The sequence below is a fragment of the Quercus lobata genome, chromosome 2, assembly GCF_001633185.2.
Source record: "Quercus lobata isolate SW786 chromosome 2, ValleyOak3.0 Primary Assembly, whole genome shotgun sequence".
Taxonomy (NCBI): Eukaryota; Viridiplantae; Streptophyta; class Magnoliopsida; order Fagales; family Fagaceae; genus Quercus; species Quercus lobata.
Window position 1 is genome coordinate 26640726 of NC_044905.1, and position 24014 is coordinate 26664739.

General features: G+C 35.3%; 1 protein-coding gene across 8 annotated transcripts; it reads right to left on the reverse strand.

Moving 5' to 3' along the window:
• Positions 1-1582: 1582 nt before the first annotated feature.
• On the reverse strand, positions 1583-23579 carry LOC115975132 (HEAT repeat-containing protein 6). Of its 8 annotated transcripts, none has more exons than XM_031095799.1 (28): positions 23068-23575; positions 22872-22964; positions 22622-22770; positions 22115-22388; positions 21966-22033; positions 21756-21825; positions 21295-21657; positions 20605-20684; positions 20449-20500; positions 20072-20225; positions 19841-19928; positions 18050-18152; positions 17880-17967; positions 13301-13398; positions 12390-12572; positions 11550-11795; positions 9072-9167; positions 8878-8972; positions 8702-8765; positions 8509-8596; positions 8320-8393; positions 7478-7738; positions 7279-7355; positions 6052-6158; positions 5660-5778; positions 4237-4314; positions 2025-2230; positions 1606-1939 (listed from the first exon to the last, which is right to left on the reverse strand). In XM_031095799.1, coding segments are annotated over exons 1-28 (3576 nt in total). In that variant the 5' UTR covers positions 23269-23575; the 3' UTR covers positions 1606-1938. The 8 variants fall into 8 exon arrangements, 7 of the variants coding, with proteins under 7 accessions (XP_030951656.1, XP_030951658.1, XP_030951663.1 ...); XM_031095800.1 differs by having other exon boundaries at positions 7279-7352; positions 23068-23573; XR_004088085.1 differs by lacking the exon at positions 1606-1939 and adding an exon at positions 3471-3720 and having other exon boundaries at positions 2147-2230; positions 23068-23579.
• Positions 23580-24014: the final 435 nt, after the last annotated feature.

Below are 24014 nucleotides of genomic sequence, written 5' to 3' on the forward strand. Positions count from 1 at the left end.
AAAAAGTCTTGAAACATTGAATAAAATAAAATAAAAAGTTAATATTTAATTTATTATTATCTCTATGTGGCACTTGAGAGTATTTCAATTTTTTTTGCAAAGAATGCACCACATGATAGAACTTCATACTTCCTCACATGAAGTCTCTCTTATGGAATTAAAAAAAAAAAAAAAAATCACTTTGTGAAATGGATTTGCCCCACCCACCTGCAATTCATGTAACCAAAGTTCTACAGGATACCCATAGCTCAGAAAGAAAGAGTGTAAGCTAAGATTGTAGATGCGTTGAATATCTAAATATACAATTTAAGACAATTTAACCTTTTAGACGTTTGTGGATCCTCATGACCATCACAGAGTTGGCAACCGTAGGGGAGTTAAAATGAAACACCAACTCCACAGGGACTTTTGAAGTGATCAGCATCCTTTAAAAAGCTATTTATCCATATCTTGTTACTCCAACAGAAGAAAGTTTGGGATTCTTATTTCATGTCCGATGGACTTTTGAGGTGATCAGCATCGTTTAAAAAGCTATTTATCCATAGCTTGACTCCAACAGAAGAAAGTTTGGGATTCTTTTATTTTTTGTCCATTAGCTCATTATCTGTGGGTGCATATATTTCAGTTGTTTAGGATTTATTGGGTAGGTTATGTTGCTAACTTATTATTTTGTTGGCAGAAATGGCCTGGGAATAGAACTTGGTTCAAGGCTTTTTAATATGGATTATTTGGACAGAATGTAATTGGCATTCTTTTAAGGATAATGAGAAATTGTTGGCTTAGTTGATAGATTTGTGCCAACAGACTCTTAGATTGGTCTCAGTGTTGGGCTTTCTCAAACTGTTCTTCCCTTACTAAATTTCCCGTCTCTTAGTGTAGGTTTTTTTTTTTTTTTTTTACAAGATAAAAATTCTACTCTATTTTAATTTAAGTGTATATATATATATAAAACTTCCTCCTAAAAACTTGAACCCGACCCTTGCCCCCAACATCTCATAAGTACTTATACTTGTGGAATGATCGTCGCATCAAAGTAAAGATCTCTTAGCATAGCGTCTTGATTCCTATGTTTCTTTGCCTTTGTTTTGTAGTTCTTTGTTTATTATTGGGAACACCCTGTATTCTTTCACCTTTTTCTTTTTTTAATAATATTACACTTTTACCTGGGTAAAAAAATAAGAAAGTTTAATGAAATTTTACTGCATTCCATCACTAAAAACATCATAATCAGTTTGATTTTTGTTAGCACTCTGTCAACAACATGATAGATCATCATGTAGTGGATTGTCCGCATTGAACAGACAATCCTAAATTTAGTACCATCATTCATATTGCATATTAGTGCGAAGAGTTGCTGGCATAATCTACTATCATTTGTTTTTAGTCTACAATCTGCTTTTTGTACATTAACATATTTTACTTATATTGATGCCAAAACAGACCAAGAACATTAGTAGTATACATTGTGAAGACCTGTGCTTGCACAAATATGGTATTTTGGAAGAAAACTCTTCGTGGTGCTTCACATAATGAGGGATAATGACATCCCTTCATGTACCTTTCTGACGGACACCTCACACTTTTGAGTAAATAGGAATAATCATATTGGAGAACGAAAATGGCTGACATAAACCTTTAATTTGAATTCATCAATTGATGCCCTGTACAGGATTCACTATATCAGACCATAATTTAGAAACAGTACCACCCTACCATTTAATTCACATTCAATTCCCACCAAATCAGTACCCTAGTCATGGACAAAGAATCATCCACCAAACTTCCCTGTTAGTGATACGATCTTCAAGCTGCTCGTGGCTAACTGTCATGGTAACTGGGTAGCAACTGATGCCCTGTACACACCCCATTCTAACCCTTCCAACACATCCATTATCAGGAATGTTATAGAGGATCTGTGTTCTTCATTTACAGCAGGGCTCTGTAAGGTACAAAATCATGGGGCTGGGATTTGCAGTGCAGAAGTAAACCACCAAATGTACAACAAGGACAATAAAAAAATTTACCATATGCTGCTGTCCAACTTCTCTAGTTTCTGAACCATTGAATGATGCTTCCTGCCTTTGAATACTTCAATCAGTGACCGTAGTGCTTTGGATATCATCTCTTTCTTTTGGTCCCCAAGATATATATTTTCAAATTCAGATTGATCACTTGTCTCTCCCAGTGACAAGCATAGCACCTTAAACCACTCCTCAAGAAATGAAGCTTTCTACATGGAACGCAGTTAAATAGCCAAAAAGAGAGAAATTTGTCAAGCACTATGAGAAATGATGGGCATATAAAAGTCTAAATCAGTAAAAAGCGATCTGCCACATCACCCCCCTTAAAGGTACAGACATTATGGGAAAGACTATATTACTAATGTTGCAGACAGACACCATAAGAGTAACCAGATGCAGGCATTTCAACATGGCAAATTCTTGAAAACAGAGCATGGACAAAGCAATTAGGAGGTTCAGAAGAACACCACGTATATACATGCATGAACACATTAATTTTCCTCTCTCAAACATCATTACATATCATTTAGTCAACGCTTTAATTAGACCTAAAGTTCTGATGATTTGATACAACTCCCTCCCTTTAATCCCCTCCCCCCCCCCCCCCCCCTTCCCAAAAAAACAAACATATACCACTCTGCCTGAAATGAAACAAAATCTGTATCTGAAAATGGTCCAGCGTTTTACTGTGCATGAGCCATACAAGTGTCCGAATTTACAGATTTCCATTCAAACTTTATGAATTTGTAAAAGAAGTACTCCTATCCTATATTGCTGGTCCTTTATTCCATTTAAGGATGTCCTAAAACATGATACTCTTCAAAAAGTCAATGGACATAATAATGTTAATAATTTTACCAACTAACCTTTTATTTATTTATTTGATAAGTTAGATAATTTTATTAAAAAAATAGATTACTGCATGCTTATGATTGAGCACTCTGTAACCTAAAAACATCACAAAATATTATACTAAAAAAAGAAGAGAATGTGTGAAATCTATTAGCGTGTTACAATTTGTAATTCCCCAAACTCAAGACCAATAAAATAGAGTGCATATCAAAAATGATTCTAGTTGAGTCCTTGATCTGTCTGTATTCTCAAATGTACAACTATTTCTCTCCTTCCACAATTACCACATCAAACATAGTGGTACAATGTTCCATATCGGCAAAGAGTATTCCCAAACCAATTCCTCCATCCAAACAAAAGATCAACCACTCTCCTTGGTAAGACCCATTGAATCCCAAAGACATAAAAATCTGACTCCATAAGTCATAGGCAACACCAAAGTGAATTAACAAATGATCTAAAATCTCTCCACTACACCAGCACATTCAACACCACCCAACTAAGGTAAATCCCTGCTTGATTAAATTACCATAAGTAAGAGTTTTCGGCAATTGCAATCCAAACAAAAAAAGAGACCCTCTTGAGGCCTTAACACACCATGGGAAAGAGTTAACCGATGCACCACGAAGAACCTCATAATAGGAGCAAACAATAAAAACACCACTCCCTTTCAATTCCCAGATCATCTTGTCACCCCCTCCCTCCTAGGATTATTGGAGTATAGAAGGTCCAAGAAAGAACCAGCTGACTCCAGCTTCCAATCATGAAAACCTCTGTGAAATCTCACATTCCAGATCTGGCCTTCCCCACCTTCCTGACTCTCCGTGACTGAATGGACCGATGCATTCTGATCAAGCAAGCAAGCATACTAATCATGGAACTAGTCTTCTAGAGAATGACTTCCACACCAAATATTCAATATTCCTTTTTATTTGAGTTGACATTAAAACTGGTAGTTTTGGAAACCTCTACCTTTTCATTTGAAAGATAGTGCATTTAATGATATTCGCATTTGATGATATTCCCTTAAAAAGTTGGATCTACTAAATAGGAACAACAATATATGGCAGAGGGAGTATTAATGCTTGAAGCATGTCTTAGTCAAAGCTTCATCTTTAAGCGTTGGTGCTACTTGGGCTGCTTGTCAGCCAAACCATTATTGTGAAACCTATCCACACTCACAGACAGCATACTCAATGCATTAAATTAACCATTGCAGAAAATATTTCTTAGCAAGAAAAAGGACACGTGTGAACCCCCCCCCCCCCAAAAAAAAAAAAAAGAAAAAAAAAAAGAACTGACATAATTTAAAATAAATTTTGACAGCATATTGACTAGTATTTACACACATGGAAGTACTTACTTTCACAAGAAAATCTTTCAGAGGTTCATGATCAGTGCTTGAAGCAAGGCTAAGAACATGCAACATGGTTGAGGTTAGCTGTAAGAGGCAAAAAGAATAAATTAAATTTTATAACAGAGAGAGAGAGAGAGAGAGAGAAATTAAAGGAAATAGGCTTACAAAACATAACAGCTCTCAATAATTCAGTAAATATCTATACCGAAAGAGGAGAATGTCACAATTTATATTTTGAATCATAAAGCTCATTTGAGAGGGGAGAAAATAATGGAATGGAATAAATTGAAAATGATTTTTACACAATATTCCATCTAATCCCATGTTTGGGAGTTTTGTGGTAAGAAATTGAATAACTAGGCAGGGATGTTAATTCCATCCCATTCACTCATAAGCATTCATCCCAAAAATGAGAGGAACACTCATTCCTTTTATGAAATAAAGAAGAAATATTGATTCTACCACTATCATGAGAAAAGACAATAAAAGGTAAATGGAATAATATTACTTTTTTCTTTTTCTTTTTTTTGATAAGTAAATGGTATAGTATTACTTTCCCTTTCATTCCTTCTTTTATAAATTCCCAGACACAATGGATACAATATGCCATAGTCCATTCCGTTCTTGTATAATCTACCAATTTCATTATGTTCCAATCTCTTATAAACTCCCAAACATAGTGGTACGCCCCCCCCGCATGGTCAAATGTAGTCAGGAATTGGTGATTTGAAGTGTAGGGGGGTGTTCATGATACTTTGCAAGCATGAACTGTGACAGTAGTACTAACAATTTGATGCAGATTATCTGCACATACAAGCAGCATGGTGTTTAACATGAAAAAATTTTGAATTTTCATTAAGTAGATATAAGTTCTAATAATAATAAACTTTCAGATCCCAAGCAACTGAGATAATACAATCGCAAAAAATTATTCATGTTTGATCTCTAGTAAATAAGATCATAATTTTCATATAATAAAAATGTGAAACAATATGTATTTCTTCTATCAACTTCAAAATAAGCATTCTTTTCAGATAATTAAAATAAATAACTTTACATAACTATAACACACATCATTTGTCATAATATGTTGGAAACTTATATGTCACTATTTACACACTCCCAATTCATCCAAACTGCTACGGATTGGTTACATGAATTCACCAAAGCGACAGAGAGGCACAACCCTAATACACCAGGGGTATATAATAGGAAGCACCCACAGAAATGAATTCACCTCATCAATTCAATATAATATATTTCAGCACCCATATAATATTTGTCATACATTGTCCCCATTACTTCAAATTATATAATATATTAAATTTTATTATCTCATCTGAATCTGACAACTACAGGCAAATCGGGATAATCCCATATAATATCAATCCATACGAGTGCTCAAATGCAAAAGATCTAGGAGCTAGACCTGCTTCTCAAGTGCAACCCTATATTTGAAACTTGATGGCTCTGAAATCTGATCTGATCCTAGATTCTCTACTATATTCTCCAGGCCTTGGATGACATCTGGGAAGGATTTCCCATAATCTGCATTAAACAAATGGGGAGAAGACTAAGTTACCTTCTCATCCAATTACTTATTTTAGAACAGGGCAGGAAACCTCAAATTGAACAGTACAAGAAGGTCCCAGAAAGCAGGAAATGAAACAATCATGGGGTTAAAAAGAAGATGACCACGATGCAATATATATCCTAGCTTTGGCTTATGCTGATAAGTAAATGGAATTGTTGAGTTACTACAACAACTACAATCACATTTCAATCATAAAAATGGAGAAAGGAATCAAGCCTAATACACACCATATATTGATGCTGGCACAGCCAAAGCAGCAGCAGCTTGTATCCTGATCTTAAAGTTGGAAGAATTGCGCAACAACAGTAGAAGAATACTAAAAACAGATGGAGCCCTGCCAAATTATTGGGTATGCATAATTACATCATATTACAATGCACTTTAATACTCAAAGGAAACGTTTATGACATGCTTACAAGGTGGATGACAAGAACTGTAACTAAATATTATCATTAAAAAATTTACAACTCGCCACAGCATACATGAACAATAAAAATATGACAGTGTTAATTCAAGGCAAGAAAGGGGAAAAGAGGGACAAATGGAAAATTATGTATTTTCAACAGAGGCTGATTTAAACAGTAAAATATGAAGAGAAGAAGGAGAAGGAGATGACAACCACAGACAAAGATTAAGACAACTTCTGCCACTTTTATCCCTTTTCTCATTGATGTCTATTGGTATCATAGCTAAATTGAGAGGAAAAATAACACAATAACAAGGAGACATACATCATTGTCACTACCCCAAGAAAAAGGTACCCAACTAATGGATGCGATTAACTATCTTGGACTAGTATTACCAAAGGCCAAGGTATTTCATGTACTAAGTGAAATATTTTGTTTCCTCGCTTTATGCAAAATGGTGTAATGTCCACTCTGAATGGTGGTATCCATCTAACACATTCTCAAAATAGAAAACTGACGAATATAACCATGAGTTCAAGAGGCAAAGATGAACTGGGAAAAAAAATTTGATTTACCATTAGATGGGAATGGTTTAGAGTGTGAAAAGATATTTTGGGTAACAAAACCCCCTGGAGACTTGCACTATCTGCTCATGAATCTGAAGAGAAAAACTAGCATACAGAAACACATCTAGCTCCAAAACAGACCTCATTGCACTTGAATCCATATGGCCTTTTCTATACATGCCCAACCATGCAAGTTTCTATCCCCTTATTCAACTCTATAGGAGCACATGGAGTTCTACAAATAGCACAAACAGACAACCTGAAACTAATATCCATATGCAAACACCTAGATGAAGTACATGAAGTGCCAGTATAAAGATAAAATCTTCACTGTCTATTCAATTTCTTCACTATTACATTCTAATCAACTTATAATTACTTATTAGCATTAGCACACATCTACAATTTGTTAACACAAAATCAGGAAAATGCATATGTAAACAAATAGGCATCTCAACAAAAGCAAGCATAATTACCATACCAATCCATGTCTTGAAGTCTTAACGTCTCATTTAGAAATAGGTTGCTCAATGCATGACAAACATTCCACTGGACCTGCTAGACAGACATGTCACGCTCAGTGCCCAACAGACTTGATATTAGAAACAATGATATGCAAGTTCTCAACCAAGTCCAACTAGAAACGTGGTTCCACAAATATAACAATGGGGATACGATACCTTAACATTCCCAGTCGTGACACAAGAGATAAAAGCTTGGACCATTCTCTCAAGCCGACACGGATCTCCCATAGAAGCTGGATGGAGAGAATTTGACGTGTAGCTACCTTTCATATAACTACTTGATGGAAATACCTCATTGCTGCTGGTCTTTTGAGATAGGCCAGTATAGTCCATTGGTTTGTCACAAGCACCAGACAAAAATGTATATTTAACAAATCTTGAGAGATTCCCAAGAGCCCTCACAGCATTTGATTTTATCTGATGGTAATGAAAAAGAAAGGACTTTCTAAAGCAATGAACAATTATACATATTAGACAGTATGAAAAAGAATACAAAAAGAAAAGTATAGTAGGCTTGGTAGCTATAACCAAATTCTTTCCAGCTTATAGATCATATCTGCTGCTGAACCCAAAAAAAAAAAGAGAGTAAAACCTGGAAACTAAGCAACTAAAGAGAGACTGTAATTTTCATACAAAAAAGTGAGGCAAGCAGCAGATAGGGGCAAATGTAAAATGGATCAAAATGTTTGATACTTCATCTAGCTTGTGGTATTTGTGATATAGGCCAGATGCTCTGCATCAATATATTATCAGAAAGCAATTATACTACTACTCACATAGATAATAAAACAAATCTACATACAAGATGGTCAAGTGTCTGGAATAAAAAGTATGAGGTAAAAAGTCTGAGAGAGACTTCCAAAAATGGTTCTATATTGTTGGTCATATTGGTCAAGGTGCTATTCTAAGTTTAGAGAATATCTTTAATGATGAGTGCCTCCTGCCTCCCCATATCACCCAACCAAAGGGCAAAAAACAAACCAATCAACAACAATTACCTTGTCTCCATCCATTGTAAGATGCAAAGCACACTCAATTAATAATCCAATTAATGAAGAGTCCGCATCTGAGTCTATAACAACAAATAATAATAAAACAGTAATTAAAATATTGAATGCAATGATTCTCCCCAAAAAAAAAAAAAAAAGCCTGACTCATAATACGACTCTAGTGACTTCAACCCCCACCTTTAGATTGTTTTGATTGAAAATCATCAACACAGTGGCGGATTGAATCACATATATTGGCCAAAGCCCAAGAGGCTGTTATTCTTACCTGAAACAAGTATTTTCAAATAAGGTTTACCTCCTTCAGCAACAAAAATCAAATGTTTGTTTTAAATATATATAAAAAATAAAATAACCCAAATAAAAAATATACCGAGACCAAGGGATCACGAGTGTTAATCTCAACAGCAGGGATAAACTTGGCAAGGATCTCTGCACTATATGGTTTACATTTTTAGTAAAATCTCTAGCCATTTTTCTTGCATAAAAACAAGTAGATAAAAGATCATAGGAATTCTAATAGACCATATAACAATATTTCAGAATCACCTCTGAGAAACTTGAGGAAAACATGAGATGACACCAATGGCTCGACAAGCAGCAGACCTAACTGAAGGCATCTCATCATTTACAGAAGCCTTAATCTACAAAGATTTTGCAATTAAATCCAGAACCTAATTAGCAAGGCATTCAATTCCATTCATCATAATACAGATAACAAACACAGGTTCAAGTCCACTTACTAAAGAAGAAAGAATGAAATCTTGTTTCTCCTCCATGAGGGAAAAGAAAACAGAAGATGTTATACCCGCAAAACATGTAACTGATGCTGCTCTCACCTTCCAGAGGAAAAGGAAGAAAATTTAGATATATATATATATGTGTGTGTGTGTGTTATAAGTAACAAAAATCCATTAAAATAAAAACACAAAGGCAAAGCCCAAACAAAAATAAAAACAAAGAACTAAATATATGTTATTAGAAGCTCAAAGAATCCAGGAACTCTAGAAAGTGTTAGAAGTTTAAGTCCAGTCATATAAAGTCTTCAAAAATAAAAACTTTTGTCGTCCACATCTCTTTCCCCTCAAAACATTGGGCATTTTTCTCTCCATATTTATATCTTGTTTTGCCTTGCGTGTTGCTTAAAAATCTTTTGTTACATTCTCAAACAATAACAAAACCCATTGTTCATCTGGATTGGAGAGACATTTTCAGAAGTGTTAACTATAAATCCACCAATACATTATAATAGCTGTGGCTTGCATAGATCCATTGTCCAACTCTATAACTGATTTATAATTTTAGTGGTTTAAACCAAAATTTTAAGTAATGATAATAAATTTAAAAGGAAAAAGATTACATTTCACATCTCTCCACCACAATGCTGAAGGATGTAAATAATAATAACAATAAAGCTAAAAGAAACTAATTATAAAAAAAAATTTAAAAAAATGTTTCAAATTAACTTTTCACTCTGCTGAAACCTAGAGATGAGAACTTAAATTTAAGTCATACCTATCAAAAAAAAAAAAAAATTAAGTCATATACGGCCTTTTTCTTTCAGAGGTTAAAAGTATTTGGTTCACAAAAAGACTCAGCACAAGTGACATGCAGTACTGAATATTCACCAGCTTACCATATATGCCATTCTCTTAACATCTTAGTATCCATCAATATCATATCTAACTACTTATTCCAAATAATATTAAACAATTGATGTATTTGAGCACGTATTTGAGCACATATTTGAAAGTGTTTCACATTCAAGAAAAAACAGCCGAAATAATAATAATAAGGATACATTTTCTTTAAGCCCTTAAAACCCAAAGACCCTGAATTTTTTTCCCTTAAATCAATGGATCTGAATGTCTTAATCCAGACATATAGCTTACTATAATAAAAAAGCTTTAGCAAATGGATTATCCATCTTCCAGCTAAAATTTTGCTAACCAACCCACCCCCCCCCCTCCAAAAAAAAAGCATTAATATCATCAAGTTACAGTGCATGGTCCAAACTAACTAGCACTGTAGCTCAGAAAAATAAATGTATATATTTTTCAATGGTTCTCTCTCCATATCATCAAGTTACAATGCATGGTCCAAACTAACTAGCACTGTAGCTCAGAAAAATAAATGTATATATTTTTCAATGGTTCTCTCTCCAACTCTCTCTCTCTCTCTCTCTCTCTCAGGCATGCGGTGGCTAATGTTGGGCACACAGTGACTAGGAAGCAAGGACACTTCATTTTGGCGTGCTGCAACCATGTCGGACACTTGACACGACTGGGACACTTTTGCACGACACTGGTAGGACACAATAACAAGAGGAATCGAATACCCTTTAACAAAACAAAGAGAGCATTCATGCTCTAAATAGTAATAATGCATTTGAAAATTAATACTATAACTATCTTTATTCTTGGTTTATATTCTAATTTCTAAACATCCTTTAATAGTCATGGATTTGCTTTATTACCCATTATTACTCTTAATTTGATATATATATATATATATATATATAAAACATTATATGAAAAACAAATGCTTGATAATATATGGAAAATATAAATATAAATATAAATATATTTAATAATTATCTAATAGACGTGTCCCGCCGTACCCATGTCTTATTTTTTCAAAAATTGTCATGTCGCCGTGTCATACACGTGTCTGTGCTTCTTAGCTAATTGGCCATTGAGTGGCTGATTTGGCTGTGAGATGGCCAATCCTGGCCAGTGGGTGGCTGATCATGGCCATGGAGTGTCCAATCTTCTGAATGGAATGGTGGCTGATCTTGACCAAACAATTTATTTGTGAATAAAAATAGAAAAGATCAATAATATTTAAATAAAGTAGTTAATAAAAAAAAAATAGGGAGTCAAGTGTTAGTTGAAATAGCAAAGTGGCTTTTTGAGTTAAATTTGGCTAAAATTTTGCTAGTCCAATGTGAATGCTCTAAGGTGTGTATAAACTTTTACTATCCTCATTAAGACAAGATTGCTTATAAAAATGCCATAATGTCTATGCAGATAATATGACAGAATACAGCAGAGATATTATTTCTGTCTATGCAGATAATGGCAGAATACAGCACACATATCATCTAGATCTAACGAAAAAAATTAAAGCAAGCAATATGAAATTCTAAAATTTTCATCAGGACCAAGTATACTAATGAAACTTAATTGTTCAAAAAAATCAAAATCAAAATCCTAACCAACCATTGCAGAAGTATGCCATAAAGTTAGAGGCATATGCTTATCAATTGCCTCACACCACTGCTCAGTGCCTGTCTGACACGCTTCAGATTCATTTTTGGTAGCTTCTGTGCCATTTAGTTCATAAGATGGGGCCGATGATACTTTCTTCATCCTTATGCAGTCAGATGTAAACGGGGTAACTCTATCATCAAAAAGATCCTCAGTTCCTTTAAATCCAGATATTGCACGAAGACATTCATCCAAAACCTGAAAGTAAGAAGAACAGGAAGAAGGCATTCCAGTCACAAAAAGTGAGAAACACATTTGAGGCACACCGCACATCATCCAGAAGAGAAGTTCTATAAAGAGGTGGAAATATGACAACTGCATCTCTATCATGGTAAAAATGAGCATGTAGAACTGGAGGCTCTATTGTACATCTTCTGATATCCTCTTAACTTCAAATACTATGAATTTTGCATTCAACCAACCAAAATTCCTAGATTAATAAGGTTTAAGCATCATGATAAAACATAAAACAGAACTCTCCAGAAGCATGTGAGAGTCCTTCACAGGCCAAGATCTGATAAATACGTTAATCTCATAATAAAGAGACCATCAAAAGAGGTGCTAAGGAAGTGAACCAAAAAAAATAAACCATATGGATCAGTACACACATTATTGAAGGACATGTTAGATTTGAGCAGAAGTAACAATATGATACTATCAGTAGAAATCATACAGGAGGGAATGCTTGGGACTAAAAAAAGCACAATCTGCCTTTTTTTCCTTTTTTTTTTTTTTTTGACACCCGGGGGGGGGGTGGGGTGGGAAGGGAATAGACATGCAAAGACGCCCTACCTTGACCGCAGCCGTAAGCACTTTTTCCCCAATAACCCCAACAATGTCTCCAGCGTTTCCCTTCCATGGCCTTGCAGCTACTTCAGGAGTTGCTACCATGAAGAAGCCATAAACAATGGTGGAAACTCGTTCCCAACATGCAAACATAATGTTTGGGTAATTGTGTGACACAGCTCTAAGTGCCTGTGACCAATAATATACGATGAATGTCAAATTCCAAAACAATTTATTTCCAACAAAAGCAAAAATTTAAGTAACATCTTTAAGATCTTCGACCATCCTTTTTCTAAATTCTAGCATAATTTTCACAACTAATTAAAACATTGAGCAACCACTAGCCAGTGTCTTGACAAAAGCTGTGAGTAAAACTCATTTTATCTAAGTACCAAGGACACAGGTATGAGCACAAATCTAAGTGTTGAGTTCATATAATAGGATGTTACTGTTGTAAGCAGCCTACTTAAGTTTGGGTTTCAAATAGTCCCATAAAGATTACATTTTATAATAATATCTGTGCCCCTTAGGCCAATGAGCAATAGCACAACTAACACTTCCTCCTCCCATAATAATTGGATGGAGGGTGAGTCATGGGTTCAAGACCCAATGGGTGTGTGTAACTTACCAATAAAAAGAAAAAAGCTTTATGATTTTCTCTCATTTAATAGCTGTGTAAGACAAAACCTTAGCTTTAATGAGCAGACTGAGTTAAACCATATGCATCCCAGATAACATTTTTCAACAGACCCATGACAATTACCACATACCCCCCAGTCACCCGACTTCAGAAAAGACAAGGAGAAAATGGCAAGAACAGAGGATGACCAGACAAGAACTATTAACCCCAGTATTGATAATGGGAAATCAATCAACACAAATTATAAAAAAAAATACTAGCTTTCTTATGAAATTACCTGGAGAGCCTCAAAGCATATATTTGGGCTGGTTAGTTGTTCTGAGTATTGAAATATTGCAAAAAGAACACCTGACTTCTTTTCAGCCTCAAGGAAACCTGGAAAGAGGCATCAAAAGAATTTCCCAGGTAACCAAAAAAGAAAATAGCAATGAAATTTCCAACCTTAATAATAAGTTGATTATGCATATAAACATCCAGCCTAAAGACAAAGGCGGTTGCAAGGAGAGAGATTTTTTGTTTGGTAGGTAATAAAATTTTTATTGATAACAAAAATGCAATGTGTTTACGATTGTAAACACACGGCAAAGAAAGAATACAAACAAATCAAATAGCAGATCTAACAGAAATAAGGAAATCAGACAAGGAAATACAATGCATGAGGCCCCAAATACGGGACCACTCAAACAAAGTCCTAGCTAGCGATGTCTTCAACAGTTCAATAGGTCTCTCAATGTCCTCAAAAGTTGGGGCGTTGCGTTCCTTCCATACTAACCAAATAAGACACGCCGATACCATATTCCAAACCTTTGAAGAATAATTCCCCAACCAATTCCTCCAAGCAAAAAGAAGAGAGACAACTGTATCCAGCATCACCCACTGAACCCCAAACATAAGGAAAACCTCACTCCACACAGCATGAACAAACTTACAATGGAGTAAAAGGTGATCCATAGTTTCCTCATCACACCGACAAAGACAACACCAATTAACAAGAGGCAAGTTCTTCTTAACAAGGTTATCTACGACAAGAATCCCATCCCTAGCAGCAGTCCATAAAAAGAAAGATACCCTTTCAAGTACCTTAATACACCAAATGCTCTGCCAAGGGAAAGAAACAAAAGGGGCTTTTAATAAAGAATTATTAAAGGAGCATACATCAAAAATACCACTACGATTCAACTGCCAAATCATAACATCATCACGCTCCCCCCTTGGTATTCTAGCTTAAACATGCTAAAAAAAAAGAGTAAAATCTCCTCGTTTCCCAGTCATTAAATTCACGACAGAAAAGTAAGTTCCAACTCCTACTTCCCCCATTTGGTGCATATAAAATCATATCAGAAATCAAAGCTTCTTGAACCACAACACAAACAAACAGTTCCGGATATAACTCTTTCAAAGAAATAAGACCGCTCCAAGGGTTGTGCTAGAACCGAATGCGAGTTCCCTCTCCCGCTACATAAACCACATGACTAAAGAAACTATTTGCATCTTTTCTAATACTCTTCCACAACCCACCGCCATGTGTCCCTCTGACAACTCTAGTGCACCAACCTCCACTACCCTCCCCATATTTGGTGGCAATAACCTGACGCCATAAATGGGTAACTTCCTTCCCAAAGCGCCATAGCCACTTCCCAAGCAAAGCTTGGTTAAAAAGCCCAATCTTCCAAATCCCCAAACCACTTGCCTCCACCAGCCAAACAACCTTATCCCAAGCAACAAGCAGATATTTAAAAACTTCATTAGATCTCCCCCAAAGGAAGTTCCTCTAAATCCTCTCTAATCTGTCTGCTACATGTTGTGGAATGGTAAACAAAGAAAGATAATAAGTTGGAAGGCTCGACAAAGTGCTCTTCAATAAAGTAAGCCTACCCCCTTTTGATAAATATAACCGCTTCCAACCTGAAAGCTTTTTCTCCATCCTTTCTAAAATAGAGTTCCAAATCGAAGCATCCTTGTAATGAGCCCCAAGAGGCATTCCCAAGTAAGACAAGCGCAAACAACCAACCTTACAACATAAAACATGAGCCAAAGCATCCAAGTTCCCAAAGATACTCTATACTTGACACATACTGTATTTCTTAGTCCGACACCATAAATACATTCATAAGGCTGTATAGCAGTTAATCAATGAAAGAGATACTCTATGCTTATTTCTGGTTTTGTATACAAAGTTCCCAATCATGATTCTCAATGTGTGTTCTCAACTCTAAAGTAGTGTTGGTAAAAGTGCATTTAAGAGCAAAGTGCGAAGTGCCAAGGCTCTAATGCTTTTCGCCTCTAAAGCGAGGTACATTCAAAGAAGCATGCATTATTACAAAGAAAAGTTTTTTTTTTTTTGATAAGTAAAACCAGTATGAGAAAAGTATTTCTTACATATAATAAAATACGGACATAAGAGTAAATTTAGACAAACCTCATTCTCTATCCTCCCATTTTTCTTCTCAACCAAATAAATGAGTTTTTCATCCCTCCACTTTTTCACCCCCAACCAAACACAAATGAGAGAAACTAAAATCTCTTTTATCCTCCCACTTTTCCATCCCCCAACCAAATAACGTGGGTGAAGCAAAATCATTAAAGATGAGAGCAAACGAAAATTATAAGACATATCACATATCAAAGTCAAGAAAGTGGTCAAGTAGCAAAAAGGTGGAAGACAAAAATTCTATGTTTTCTATACATATGACAATACCCACCGCCAACAGCAAAGCCTTGTCCCAAAACCATGGGGTCATCTATGGATCCTGAACAAGTTAATTAGAATTGTTCACTTGTATTCTTCTCTACCATTCTATCCTATCCAAAATCATATTCTTTGTCACCCCCTTAATTAACATGCCTTTTCTACTACTTTTTCTAGTATTGTTTTAGGTCTTCTCTACCTCTTTTTGTTCCCTCAACTTGAATCAAATCAATCTTCCCACTAGTGCATTAACCACTCTCCTTTGCACATGACCAAACCATTTCAAATGACTCTCCTTCATCAATGCGGCCATGGAAGATTAAATTGCTATTGCTTTGCAAATTGACCCATTCAAGAATCATATTATTTTATGGGGTCCATGTGAAATTCAATCGAAGTAAAATTTGTATGGTTTTAAAGGCCTAGGTATGAGTCTTTTAGGGTTAAACAATTTTTTATTTGGGTTTTTATTTTATTAGTTATGGTCAATTTTGTAGTCAGAGACAAATTTGCAATTCAACCATTCCTACAAATCAAATGCATTTTGGTAGTTTAATTGAGTCTAGAATTTTCTAGGAGATCACAACTTAGAGTTTATTTTCTTCGAGTTCAAGTTAGTTTTTTATTATATTTTTAGTTTACTACTAATACAAGAGTAAAAATACTACTAATACAAGAGAGTCATTATATATACATATTTGCGCTTTATACATTAAAAAAGAAATGGAGTTGATTAATAAATTAATGAGTGTTTTGAGCATTGAGGCATGTTGGACTTGTGTGTTCTTTACTCCCTTTCTCTTCTCTATTTTCTTCTACTCTTTCTTGTGATACTGTTCACACTACACAGATACTGTTCATACAGCACCTGTACACTATAAAAACCTCTTTCCTTCTTGCTTACAACCTCAAACCAAGCCTTTCTTTTACCCATCAAAACTTTAAAACCCTACTTACTTTCTTCTACCAAATAGCCATCAAATAACTTATCAAGTTACCTGTTAATTCCAAACACAACCCCATAATCCTTTCTTCAACAATTCTAAACCCTAGATCCACAAATTCTTCTAACTCTACACCCACTACAACCACACGTAAACAAATTCATTAACTTTTCCTATGTCGATATCCTATCTTTCCTTGGATATCCACTAATCACTTTAACATTATCATTTCAAATCCGCTCATTTTATGAACATGTTTCTTAATAAACTAGCATCCAGTGCCATATAACATGGCTAGTCTTATAACATTCTTGCAAAACTTTCTATTTGACTTAAGAAATATCCAGTACCAAAAACACCCCTGATCTTCTAATTTGAAATCAAAAACCCTTGAAATTTGAGAAATGCCCAAATTGATCCTTTCAGATGGTTGTCCCTCATTGTTTGATATGGTGCATTTGGCGGGAGAGAAACAACCAGTGTTTTGAAGATTCTGAAAGGAATATAGCTGGTTTAAAACTTTTCTTCTTTATAACTCAATCGGACTGGATGTCTATCATAGGAAGTCATTCTATTTCTTCGGTCTATGATTTGATGGGTGCTTGTAATTTATGTATTCAATTATGTTGGTCCCCGGCTGTATATTTCCTGTATACTCAGGTGACTCATTATTAAGTTATTAAATAAAATCTCCTTTATTTATCAAAAAAAAAAAAAAAAAAGTTATTATTCTCTGTGACCATCAAGCCACAGTTACAGAGATGTTTCATCTTTGTGAGTTCTTTAGATTCTACAGCATTCCTCCATGTTTCCAACTTGTGTTGACTCCACGACTAGTTTCATCCACTAAACTATATTGTCTGCTACAGACAACAGAAACTTAAAAATGGCTAGATTTTGGCTTTAAGTAGTACTGTCTAGAATTCTGTGTTTCTTACTTCATGGAAGCTCTGTTCAAGTGTTATGTCTCTTAAGAAATGCTTTGTTGAATAAGGAGATAGCGTGCTTCGGGCCTAAGGCTATTGGGTTGCCAAGGTTGATGTGGCTGTTTTTTCAACCTCATACTTCCTTTTGAATCTATGAGGTATTCAAAGAGTTCTTCTAGGTGTTTGTAACTAGTGTTGGTTTTCAAAAAAATTTAATTTACCTACACATACACAAAAAGGAGAAAGTGTTTTTTTTTTTTTTTGGGGGGGGGGGGGGGAGGTGGTGTGGAATTTAACCTGTAGATATCTCTTCTAAAAGCATTTCTCTGACTTGTAAGGAAGGTGAAGTAGACAGCGCTGCAGTCAAGCAACTAACAGCAGCAGCCTGTTAAAGGAGGTAGAAATATGATGAGAGGTCAGTAAGTGAGAGTTACAAATATTTCAATATAACACATGAGGAAACTAACCAGAAGGCCAGTCTGATCACTTTTGAATGAAAACCCTTCATTGATCCTAGTCTGAAGAGATGTAATAACTGTTGGCAACAACTCTCCAGGCATTCTTGAATATCTGAAGAATTATCATGAATACAAACAACAATATTGTAAGTAGGAACATTTTCTCACAACGATGAAAACATTCAAAGTATGCTCATTCACCATTCAAAAAAGACCCATAACATCATATGTTTAGTTCATTGTTAGGCTCATTTATCATATAATTAAGGCAAAAATGGAAAATTGACCCTCTAACTTTCACATTTTTTCATTTCAGTCCTCTAACATTCAGTTTTGTCAATTCAGTCCTCTAACTTTCAATTTTTGTCAATGCAGGACTCCGTTATAACTCAGTTAGTGGCTGCCGTTAGAACTCCTTAAACGACGCCGTTTTGCATTTTTTTTTTTAATTCAGAATTAAAAAAAAAGAAAAATCTAAAAAAAAGAAAAAAGAAAAAGAAAAGAAACTTCCCCTGAACTCAAAACAGATTAGAGAAAAATCTAGCACAAAACCCAGAAAGAAATCAAAACCAAAATGCAAAAAACATTAAAATCAAGAAACTAAGGCAAACCCATATGAATTTATGGTGGGAGGAGAAGGAACTCGGTCAAATGTTGGCAAACCCAGATGAACGATATCATGCAACGGTGGCCATATCCACCGATCTTTGCAAGACAGAGAGAGCAATGTCAAAAACCCAAACCATTGCCCACCATTGTCCTCCATGCAAGAGAGGGGGGCTGATCTGTGCAAGAGAGAATGGTCGATCTTTGCAAGACAGAGAGAGCAACGTCAAAAACCCAGATGAACGATTCAAATGAATAGATGGGTTTCTATTGGAGTATTTAAGGATTTATATTGTGGGTTGGAAAATTAAAAACGTTTAAGGCTTTCTTCTGGTATAAGTGCTTTTGTTTAAAAGAAATATTGATCTGTCTTTTTTTTTTTTTTTTTTCCTAATATTATGCACTATCACTGGAGTTCGGTGATGGAGTTCTGAATCGGTTTTTTTTTTTTATACAGATTTTTTTCTTTAAATTCCGAAATTTATTATTAAAAAAAAAAAAAAAAAAAGCCAAAACAACGTCGTTTTGGCTCAATTAATGGCAGCCCCTAACTGAGTTCTAACAAAATCCTACATTGACAAAAATTAAAAGTCAAAGGACTGAATTGACAAATTTGAAAGTTAGAGGACTAAAATGAAAAAATGTGAAAGTTAGAAGGTCAGTTTTGCATTTTTGCCTATAATTAATCAACTAGGTCTAGGTAGAAAATCCTAATCCTTAGCTAAAAACAAAGCTACATTATTAATGGTTCAGAGTCTTCAGATTCATTACCAACTGCCATAGATCAGAAGTTTGGCATTGCATAAGTTGAGAAAAAATTTTGCAGGTTGATATCCATTTAACCATCATATCAGAAAGCAAGCTTTACTATATCATAACATCATATATTCTATCATTGTATAAGATAGTTAAATACTATAGATGTGTATACAGACATATGGATAATTTAAGGCCAGAGTAGATGAATTGGACTTATAGACATAAACCCATGATCAACGAGGTTATCCCAGTCTAACAAGAAGGTGACAATTTGAACCACGTATGGCATGTTTTGGAACTGAATTCTGACAGGTACAAGTGACAAATGTTTTGCATGTATGAGGTTTTGCAAATTAGTTAAGCACAATAGGGACAACATGAAAAACAGTAACAAATAGTACAGCATTATGAGATCACTAAGAAGAAGATTCATACGGTGTGGATGATACTAAAAGCATGAGAATCTTGAATAAGGATGCCAGCAATCTACTATGAGTTTCGCGCTGGATTAAGTACAGAATCCCTACACAAAATGGATTTGTAAAAAATGTAAAATGCAAGCATGTAAACAGTATATAAATAACCTCATGCATTGAAAAAAAGCACCAAAATGAAGGCACAATTTGCACCAGCCTAAATGAGAAGTGCAACAATGTATTTAAATACCTGCATGTAGTTGCATTAGTATCTGTCCGAGGGAACTTGAAAGTGCCATAAAAGATCCATATTTGGAAGATTCTTTGTATTCTGCTACCTGCAGAAAAATGGTAGAAGGCCCATCCAACATGACTGCCAGAGCTGAGGCTGAAGCAATCCGAGCCTAGGCAGCACAGAACAGCTTAATGTGTTAGCCAGGGAAACCAATAAGGAAAATCATAATATGATAGATAAAAGATGCATCAAAACTGCAACAAACAAGAAAGAGGAAATATATGCATCGTATCTCACAGATTACAAATAAACTTATTTAATATTGGACGCTTAGATTTTAATTAAATAACCAAAAAACAGAAGTGATTACATATAAACAAAAGAACCAATACCTTTAAATAAGGATCATATAGCAAACATGTCATTAAAGTCGCTTCAAACTTCCTGTATATAAGCAAGTCACAATGAAGTGGAAGGTTAACAAATTTGGGGATGGGACAATCGAAATAATTTAACAAGAAAGGAACAAAGAACAATGAAAGTTTCACCTAAGTTGCAGTACATCACTGGTCGGCAAAAGCAGAGTCCATTGGGTTGTAAATGATTTGGAATCAACTTGACAGAGATCCTTCCCGCCAACAGTAAAAGTTGTCATTGTCAATAATAGCCAAAATGGTTTTCACCAAAGGTAGTGATAAAAAATCTACAGAGAGGGCTAAGCTAACATGCACAGCATAACTCTCTTTTGTGATAGGTAGTAATTAACTAAAAGTACCAAAGGCAACAAATACACACATGGGACATCTCAAAATCAAGCATCATATACAAATAAACCAAAAAGTGCTAAACTGATAAAGAGAACTGACACGTGCTGTTTACAATCAGGGGTCTTAGGAAGGTTGACCTGAATAGGTCCTCATTTTAGGCATTATCTCAAAAAGACTATATATTTATAGCAAAATCTAGCATCTGAGAAAATAACCCACACGTGCCACCCCAAGTGCAATGATCACCTAAGTGACCTTCACAAGTTCATATTAACACGTGTGGTCCCAAGTACAATCCCTTCCCTCCAAGAGGGGGGAGGTTTGGAGGTGGGTTCAACCAGAAGAATAAGGGGAGGATTCCATTGATTTTTGTAGGCTACTATTGCCATTTGATTTAATGACGGAAAAAAAAAAAAGGACACCTTGAATGACTCAAGCATCATGAGGAGAATTAAGAATTTGTGAACTGACCTGAATACAAACAATGGCAGCTACTCTAACCTTAGAGTGCCAAACAGTCTCACTTTCTTTAACTGATCCATCACTGTCACTGTAATCTGAATCTGATGATGTGAAATCAACTGTAGAAGATTCATGATCTGAAGAACTTTGAGAATTTTGAGATTTCTTCTGCCTCATATATGAAGTGTCCTTTTTGCGCAAGTGTGGAGGCCGATATGGACTATGCTCTACTTTTTTAGGTTCATCAAAGCTTGACTTACTCATTATACGGAGCTCCTTCTCCTGGTTACCAGGAGCTGGATATGTAATTTGTGTTCTACTTTCAAGGCCATAAGTAAAGAACATTCGTAGTGCCGCTACAAAACCTGTCAACTGGAAAATATATCACAAAGGAAGAGATTGTAAAAACAAAAACTGCAGGAACAAATTCATCACATGACCTAAAGTCCCAAAACACAGATGTTACTTACATGGTCAGAAAGGGAACCTTTAGGATCCTTGAGTACCAAATGCAGACAATGCAAGAGAGATGCATAAAACCTGCAGGGCAGAAGTACCACCCACCCATCCATGAGGACGATAAGAACTTTTAAAAAAAAATGCATAGATTAGAGCAATTAACATTAGGGAGCTTTTTCTGTTAGTCTTTCTTGGGATTCAGTTATGAGGAGGAGGTATACCTGGACATAACAGTGTCTCCCACGAGCAAGCTCTTAGATGCCAGGAAATCCATCACTTTCCTAAAAACCTATTCAAAATAGACAGTCCTTAGAATCTATATGCGTAGATATTACCAAAGAAAGGAAAAGCTAATATGATCACTGCCCACCTCAATAATCAATTTCCAAATATCAACTGGAATGGATGATCCATCGCTTGAGACAGTATCACCAAGCATAGTGAAAGCAAGAGTCTGGACTTCCCACAAACTGCTGTATCTGGGCATTTTCTTTCCTTTGTCAGCAGCACGTCTTTGGTTTTTGATAGAATTAGACGAGCAAAGTAATTCCGTATGAGAGCGCGAAATGACACTGAGAAGGAATTTCACCAGCTGGGTATCTTCAGATGGTGAACATTTTCTATGATATAGACTAGTAAGACGTCTGAGGCACGAAAAGTTGAAGTTAGAACATAATTGTTAGATGTTGGAATACATATTCTCTGGAGTATGGACTGGTATGAAGTATGAACAGCAAAAAACAATGAACAGAAGTCATGAATTGATAATGATGCGATGCCAAACTTGTTGTATAATGGTAGAAAAGTAGCATTTCATAATGCATATGCATAAAAAAAGGAATTTGGGGGGAGATAAAAAAAAGGAGAGTAAACAAACTTAATGGTGTGGAGGCATTCGATGATGGAAGCAACTGAAGCAGCATTAGTGTGAATGAGATATTGGAGCATCTTTGTAAATGAGTCAAGGATGAGAGTCCAAGAAGATGGATTAAGGTCAAAGGAAACACGAAGACAGACATCATGAATCTGTGAAAGAAAATATAATATATTCGGTAAAACAAGAACGAGGAACAGAGAATGAGAATTAAATAATAATAAAAGGAGACAAGAAAATCATAGGTACGTACCAAGTGTGAAGTAAGAGTAAAGGTATCAGTGATATCATCGGGTGGGGCGTGAGCATTAACCAATTCCAGCAGAAACAAGAGGTCGGAGGTAACCTAATCAAATCATCATTATATTCAAATTCATAGATGTGAATTTTTGAGCAAATTTAGAAAACAATAACAGAGAGAGAGAGAGAGAGAGAGAGAGAGAGAGAACCTCGTGAGGAGGAAGTTGGGGAGCGGCGGAGATGAAAGATTGAGAATGGGAGAAGATGAGATGATGAAGGAGTTGGTGAATGGAGGAAGAGGAGGCGCCTCCTCTGGCGTGAGGACTATGACTTGTTAGGGTTTCGTCTCTGAGGGTCAGAAACGCCGTCCTCCATGACCTAACTCCCGTTGTTGATGAAGAAGATGCCATCCGTTACCAGATCGATCGAACGATCCCTCTCTCAACCTCTACAACAACAAATCCATGGTTTTGGTGGTGACCATGCGTTGTTGTATCTCTAATCTATTTACTGCCATATCGATATGGTGTGGCCATGCTAGACACTCACATGTTCTGTTGCAAACCCAAATCACCACTTGTCACTCCACTATCTATTAACTCCTCCAAAACTTCCAACATTCCTCTTTCTGTCACATATTCAAATTCAAATCAATAAAAGCATTCATTCACATTTTCAAATTCATATCAACATTACAGTAAAGAAGTGTGCTATGTGCATGAGGCTAATATTTACTGTGAAAATGTTATGAAAATATTTTAGAAGTGTTATTTTTCTATTTTATGTCATGTCAAATTGTATCATCTAAAGGTTTTTTCTGTTTAGAATCTCATAATAATGCATATGCATAAAAAGGATCTCATAATTAATATCAATATCATATTCAGCAAAAAATTAATATCAATATATCACAGTAGAGAAATGTACTGCATTCACGACGCTTAGGTAGCAAGTTATTATGGTTTTTTAATTTGAATCTAGACACTTAGATAGCAAGTTATTATGGTTTTTTAATTTGAATCCAACATTAGTCAGAGTCCGTAACAACTTCTCACTTAAAATTTATTATGAAAGTATTGTAAAAATATTATGAATGTAACATTTCTTTATATCATGTCATATCAAATCTAATCATATACTTCATCGTATCATTTCA